Source organism: Solanum pennellii, chromosome 2 (assembly GCF_001406875.1).
Source record: "Solanum pennellii chromosome 2, SPENNV200".
In the NCBI taxonomy this organism is placed as follows: domain Eukaryota; kingdom Viridiplantae; phylum Streptophyta; class Magnoliopsida; order Solanales; family Solanaceae; genus Solanum; species Solanum pennellii.
Window position 1 is genome coordinate 37881073 of NC_028638.1, and position 7400 is coordinate 37888472.

At 31.9% G+C, this 7400-nt stretch overlaps 2 protein-coding genes and 1 non-coding gene across 5 annotated transcripts in view; 1 reads left to right on the forward strand and 2 right to left on the reverse strand.

Moving 5' to 3' along the window:
* Positions 1-1474: 1474 nt before the first annotated feature.
* LOC107010659 (multidrug resistance protein 2-like) lies at positions 1475-3814 on the forward strand. Of its 3 annotated transcripts, none has more exons than XM_015209951.2 (4): positions 1475-1555; positions 2116-2742; positions 2823-2998; positions 3079-3814. In XM_015209951.2, the coding sequence occupies exons 1-4, from the start codon at positions 1551-1553 to the stop codon at positions 3675-3677; spliced, it is 1407 nt and encodes a 468-aa protein (XP_015065437.1). In that variant the 5' UTR covers positions 1475-1550; the 3' UTR covers positions 3678-3814. The 3 variants fall into 3 exon arrangements, with proteins under 3 accessions (XP_015065437.1, XP_027770285.1, XP_027770286.1); XM_027914484.1 differs by having other exon boundaries at positions 1555-1613; XM_027914485.1 differs by lacking the exon at positions 1475-1555 and adding an exon at positions 1731-1923.
* Positions 3815-4109: 295 nt separating this feature from the next.
* On the reverse strand, positions 4110-4181 carry TRNAD-GUC. Its single transcript has one exon. It is a non-coding gene; the product is annotated as a tRNA-Asp (tRNA).
* Positions 4182-6401: 2220 nt separating this feature from the next.
* LOC107011678 overlaps positions 6402-7400 on the reverse strand; it is a 4631-nt gene continuing 3632 nt past the window's right edge. The window contains exon 5 of the mRNA XM_015211262.2: positions 6402-6793. Within this exon, the coding sequence (XP_015066748.1) occupies positions 6587-6793 (207 nt within the window). The 3' untranslated portion in view covers positions 6402-6586. The remainder of the gene's footprint in view (positions 6794-7400) is intronic.

Consider the following 7400-nt stretch of genomic DNA (forward strand, 5'->3'; position numbering starts at 1 on the left):
CAAAAGTCGATACTTTTATATATAATATAAAAATAATAAAAGATAGGTAATTTTTCTATCACTCAACAAAGTAATGTCGTGTTGCTATTGGTTAAACTATAGTATATAATAATTCATTAGATTAATATTGAATATTCAATCTTCATAAAGAAATTTCTCTGCTCCCACGTTAAATGGTTCCCTACCAAACCCAAACACCTGCGTTTACTCGACTTTATCAAATACTTCCTTTCGATTTTAAAATTACTTTTCCATTTCAGTTTGAAGACTTTTGTTTAAGACCGCATTACTAGGTTAAAATGATCTTTAGTAATAACTAATTAATGTAAAAGCTCAACTATCCTTAAGTATATATTTTTAGTGGCAATTATCACTAAAATTTATAGTGATATTGCATCCATGGTAATCAACTAATGTCTAAGAAAAGATTTAAGACTCTTTGTTAATATGCATATTTATTAGGGAAAATTGTATATAATAGCAAACTAATAACCTAAATTAAATGGAATAGCTAGGGTTTGATTTAATTGTGTTCCATAGCAAACATTAGCTAAAATTTGCCAGCGTCTCTCTCCCAAAAATCTCGCTCGCCACTCTCCATTCTCTCTCGCCTCTCTCGCTTTATACACAGAAGTGTATAATTCTGTTTCTGTTTTGTATAAAGCGAGAGAAAATTGTATATACACATGCAAAAATGTATATCTTCGTGTTATACACTTAATTATACAATTTACAAACATTTTACTTCAAATATTGCAGAGAAAAAGGCCAACGAATTATACAATTGCGAATTATACAATTGCAGTGAAATACATTGCTCTAGCTTTATACAACAGAAGTGTATATATTGTGTTTCTGTTTTTGCATAAAGCGAGAAAAACATATATCTTCGTGCTATACACTTATAATTATGCAATATACATACATTTTAATTCGATTCAACTGTATGCAAAACAAATTATACAATTGCAGCGAAATAGGCCAGTGAATTATACAATTTAGGCCAGCGAATTATACAATTGTATATGTATAGCAAATTATACAGTTTTATGTTTGCTATGGAGCGCAATTATGCAAAGTTTGCTATAGCATACAAATATGAATTTTTTGTTTGCTATATGTGAAAGGGTTTATTATCGTTAATAGTTATTTTTGTTGCAATGTTTTTTTGATACATACTATATTAATACTCTCTCCGTTCGATATTATTTGTCATGGTTTCTATTTTTAGAGTCAAACTATAGAAATTTTGACTAACATTTTAAGATGTATTTTTTCATCATGTTAATATGCAAAAAAAATTGCAATTTATAGTACTTTTCATATAATATTAAAATATTTAATTTTTTTTGCTTAAAATATTGAATTAATAATTAAATTTTAAAAATTAGTCAAATTAATTTTTGAAAAACGTAACATATGACAAACAATACCGGACGGAGGGAGTATAAGTTTTATGAATCCAATGGTGAGTGAATGGGGGAAGACCTCTTCTTTGGGATTTCCTCCTCCAATATTTGGATCCAAAACTCTGCAAGAACTCAAGCACCATGAGGTTAGCTTCACTCTTTATTTTTTTCAAAATGGTTATTGTATCATTGATTATTTATACGGTATATAGACTATCCTCATGCTGTTTGATCATTTATTTTATACTCATTCAACTATCTGCGAATATCGATTGCTTGTTGAACACTATGAATTGTCTAAAAGTAGGATACTCCAAATTTGGGAATCAAAGGGTTTTCGAATAATTTCAAATAATCAACTCGGTTACATTTTCTTTAATGCACCTCAGAGGATCCTGTTATATTACTATGAAAGTTGTTGTATCGAAATATGCAGGCTTACTATTAGAAATGACACAATTTTTTTTCGGTAAAATTGAGGGCAGGGGAGGAGAAACAGAGAGGGGATTACGAGGTACGGAATTAAACCCTCACCAATAAGTTTGAAAGTTTACGTAGCTAACTAACTGAGCTACTAGATTCCCAGTGAGAATTGGTAATTTGTTTAGTTTGACAGGGATTTTCTGCTTTAAGTTTCTGTTATTACTTGTGACACACAATGTTATCCCTCTAATTCGATTTTAAAATGTTTATCGATCCATTTCAGGACAATGAGAGTATTTGGGATTTCTCTTTCCCTAATCATCATCAACATGGCAGCTATAATGGAGCGTGCTGACGCAAATCTCCTACCAGCTGTTTACAAAGAAGTCAGTGAAACTTTTAAGGCTGGTCCATCTGATCTTGGTTATCTTACATTCATAAGAAATTTCGTCCAGGGGATTGCATCGCCAGTGGCAGGTATTTTAGTCATTAACTATGACCGTCCCACTGTTCTTGCAATCGGTATCCTCTTCTGGTCCCTATCAACTGGTGCAGTCGGCGCTAGTAACTACTTTATGCAGGTTGGATTTTGGAGGGCAGTAAATGGATTTGGACTTGCAATTGTGATACCTGCACTTCAGTCCTTTATAGCAGATAGCTACGTGGATGAGTCCAGAGGGACTGGTTTTGGATTTCTTAGTCTTGTTGGAACTGTCGGTGGGATAGGAGGTGGAGCTATTGCTACGGTTATGGCTGGTTATAAATTCTGGGGAGTTCCTGGATGGCGCTTTGCATTCGTCATGATGGCAACTTTCAGTATTTTTATTGCATTTCTTGTCTTTACGTTTGTTGTTGATCCAAGAAAAAGAGCCAACGTAGAGCATGATAATACGAAAAACAGTACTGATAGGTACCGTGTTGCTTGTTGTAGCTTCATTTCCTTTGCTATAGTTAAACCTCGTTTTAACTCTTTTCGCGATCCTGTCTTAGGGAGGGATTGATAGAGAAGGGAAATACCAATTCAATGTCGATTTGGATGGAGTCATGGACAGCAATGAAAGCTGTCATGAAAGTGAAAACGTTTCAGTTCATTGTTTTGCAAGGTCTGGTTGGGTCCTTACCATGGACAGCCATGGTTTTTTTTACATTGTGGTTTGAACTAATCGGTGAGTAACCTGCATTTCATGTCTTGAAGTTCATGACTGTACATTGAGTCGATTATATAAGACGTGAAATGATGATGCAGGTTTTGACCACAACAGTGCAGCAGCACTAGTCAGTCTATTTGCTGCAGGATGTGCGATAGGATCATTTTTTGGTGGCGTAGTTGCAGACAGAATATCTCATGCGTACCCTCATTCAGGGCGTATCATGTGTGCGCAATTTAGTGCTTTTATGGGAATCCCATTCTCATGGTTCCTTCTTCGAATTGTGCCCCAGTCTGTGAGCAGCTACTACACATTTGCTGTGACATTATTCCTTATGGGGCTAACAATCAGCTGGAATTCTACTGCTTCAAATGGTCCCATGTTTGCAGAAGTTGTGCCTTCAAAACACAGAACCATGATTTATGCATTTGATCGCGCCTTTGAGGTCTCGTTTTCTTCCTTTGCAGCTCCAGTTGTAGGAATACTCGCGGAGAAACTATACGGTTATGATACCAAGTCTGTTGATCCAGTGTTAGGATCTGCAAAAGAGGCCTTAGCATTGTCAAAAGGCCTCTTTTCAATGATGGCCATTCCTTTTGGCTTGTGTAGCTTATTTTATACACCCTTGTATTGGACATTCAAGCAGGACCGCCAAAATGCAAGAATAGCTAGCATAAAAGAAACAGAGATGATATGACAATCACACTTATTTACTTCTATTCGTTACATTAGTTGTGCACTAAGCTCTTGATACATGTGGGATCTCGGGGAGGACAGGATCACATTGGATCGTGTATGCAAACCTTATCTTGCTTTACTGCGTTAATTTTTGGTCTTAAACTCGTGACAACAATTTTTAGCTTAACGTCAAGGCTCCCCTTCTATATTAAGGATTTCTTATCAACTATAAACGTCTATTTTATCGAGCATTGAAACGTCTATGCCAAAATTTAACAAAAAGTTTTTTTGGAAAAAATACTTGTGACAACAACTTTTATCTTAACGTCAAGGCTCCCCTTTTATTTTAAGAATTTCTTATCAACTATAAACGTCTATTTTATCGAGCATAATGATTTCTTATCAACTATAATACGCTAAAATTTAACAAAAAGTTTTTTGAATAAAAACACGCCGTTGCCGGGGATCGAACCCGGGTCACCCGCGTGACAGGCGGGAATACTCACCACTATACTACAACGACATCTTGTTGTTCAATACTAGTAAAGATGTATTAATATATATATAATGTATAATATTAACAATTTGGTTTGATTTAACATTGTTAAAAGTCGAGAGTAATTGTTTTGGTTTTGTTTAAAAAATCAAAGAAATAATCGAACTAACAAATTATATACTATTATTTTCATGAATAATTTTTTATGCGAAATATGCAGCACGCTAATGAAAAAATAAATTATGATGCATCTTTTATTTGTGCAACAATATCGATATCTTATACATTATTCACTAAGTTTATTTATGTTGTTTAGTACATTGGATTAGCCGATTAGCTTACAAGAATGTAAACATAATTGGTGTTCTTTTATAAGAATTATAAGATTTAAAATGGCACAAACGCAGTTCATTTAATTTCCGTTTGAGTGAATTGTACTTTTTTCCCCTTATTTTGTATGAACCTTTTCTTTTATTTTGTGTATGGTTAACATTCGAATTAAAATCGATAACAACTAAATCAATAAATGTGTATTATATTTATTTGGTTCGATTTTAATAATTTAAAAATCGATCAAATTATTTAATTTTAATCAATAACGGATCCAAATCAATACATCTGACACCCTTATTCACAAGTTGACTTGTAAGTGAGTTTTGAATACGAAACTCAATTGAATTTTAAAGACTTTAGGTTATACACCAAAATTGATATGTACTTTGTATTATTTTCGTTATCGTATTATATGTATGCAAATAATGTTTCCGCAAATATATGTAAGAAAAAAGTTCCAAGTGTATGATGAAATGCACGTTTGGGATACAACAATATATACAAATTGATGCATTATATATTGTTTGCATCTCTATGCTAAATAAATATAGGATGGAGTGTATATCATATATATAGTTCATATACACACCCGTGATACCATACCCAACTTTTGTCAGAAAACAAAGTTACTCACTACAAAAGATGTTCAATTTATCGTCAATTCATGACTATTATACTGCAAAAGGAAACCAAAAGAGAACAGAAAAAAAGTGAAAAAGATCCCACTATATGACCCCATATGCTTGAATTGCTTCCTATTCATGATTCCACTTATATAAAAAAAATTTATCCGAGTAAGCATCTTAAAAGGTTACTCAACTATAAAAAGTTATATTATAATTTCATTTGATTTATTGTTTTTCTAATAAATAACTCTTTTTTAATTTGTCATTAAACAAATTCATATTTATCCCTTGACATTTTGATTTTTTGGAAATGATAACCCCTTCACATTTTGAATAGGACAACTCCCTTAAATCTTATATCAATGGCTAGAAATGAATTAGATTGTTAATTTTGAGATATAAAAAAACAATCGTTGGATTAAATAATACAATAACAAGATATTATTTTCTAATCTCAAAATTTTAGTATTATTAAAAAAAAAGTACTCCGTTATGAGGATGTTAGTGCAAAATGTGGATGCTAATATGGATGTATGAATATATTAAGAGTAATAAGATTAGAAATGAGGTTATCCATGATAATATATAGTAGTGACCTCCATTATGAATAAGATAAAATTAGTGAAATTGAGACGATTTGGTGTATAAAGAGGAGATGTGTAGATGTCCACGTGAGGAGGTGCGAGAGGGTAGATACAACAGGCACAAGGAGAGGTAGAGATAAGCCGAAAGAACACCGGAGAGAGTTGACTAGACAGGGCATGATAATTTCATATTAACGAGGACATGACCTTAGATAAGAGGATGTGGAGGTCACCTGTTAGGATAGAAAGTTAGTAAGTAGTAAAATATTATCTTAATTTTCATGGATTTAGGTTGTAGGTGTATATCCTTACTGGTAGTATTGTTGTAGTTCTTACTTTGATATCCATCATTATATATGTTTGTTGTATTTGGGTTACTGCACTAATTATTGTTCTTTTCTAGATGTCGTAGGTCTTGCACAACTTTTCTTTTCTTATTAGTTGTTATATTTTCTTTTGTAATCTTCAAATTTGTTGCACTTGAGTCGAGGATCATTCGAGAATAACCTATCTACCTTCATAGATAGTGATAAGTCCTCCGTATACTTTAACCGGTCCCCCCAAATTCAGTCTGTGAAATTTCATTGGACATGTTATTATATATACAATATCATTCTACGATCAATAAAAATAAAAAAATAATTATTCTTGAAGACTATAAATATCTCATTCTTAGTCAAAATATTTAATAAAAATAAAAGAAATCAAGATAATTCAAAACTCTATAATAAAAAAGAAATTATTCATGACAAGATATTAGATTAGACATGCATGTTTTATAGATCCTTGGTAGATATACTAGAATCTAATAATAGAGAAAAGGTGTGATGGAAAGAGAATCTTTCTATCCCCAAGGACATGTTTTTTTTCTTTTCTTTTTTTTTGAAATTTAGTGTTTATAGCATCCATTTATATGGCAAAGAAAAATGTTGTTGTTTCTTGATTTATGCTTCTCTCTTTGCCTTGTTCTTCTCAACCACAAACTCTTCCATGACAAACAACCCCCACCCAATTTCACTTTCTTTCTCTCTCCTTCTTCTTGCATTTCTTCATTTCTTTTTGTGTCTTCTTCTTCTTCTTTTTCTTTCACTTTCACCTATATATATACACATACACACACATTATTGTACAATAATGTCAGTAAGTGTTTGAATGAGATCCTGAAATCAATGTACACTTCAATGTATATTATATTTTGTCAGTGTATACTCTTTTTTACACTATTATGTCATTTTTATATGTCGTGGCTAGCAGATAACATGTCTTATTTTAAAATTTTATATAGTATTATTTAGATGATATGACTATATCTAAAACTTAAACTCTTAATTAGTTTTATATCAACAATGTACTTTTATTGTTTTAATCAACTAAGTTGTTTAAATAGAATTTAAAAAACTCATAATTGTGTATATTGATTGATAAACTAATCACAATCTTAGTTGTAGTTTGGTTACTTACCAGTATGTATTTTTTTCTCTATATATCAGAGCGAATAGATATAACAGATACAAAGCGAATCGATACAACTTCAAGTGTACAGATAAAACTAAAACTCTCACTTTTTAAAAACTAATTAAGCATATGTTTGTTGTAATTTTCACATAGATAAAATTATTACTATTTCTTAGGATTACTGAGTAATCTTGAATAAGAAAAACCAAAGTACAATAGCTGGAAAAGGGGGAGAGGGGGGGGGGGGG

Excerpts from the sequence above, each read along its gene's own strand:
- LOC107010659 (XM_015209951.2), top strand. Across the intron at positions 2,743-2,822 it reads ACGAAAAACAGTACTGATAG|GGAGGGATTGATAGAGAAGG; the intron begins GTACCGTGTTGC and ends ATCCTGTCTTAG. Across the intron at positions 2,999-3,078 it reads ATTGTGGTTTGAACTAATCG|GTTTTGACCACAACAGTGCA; the intron begins GTGAGTAACCTG and ends ATGATGATGCAG.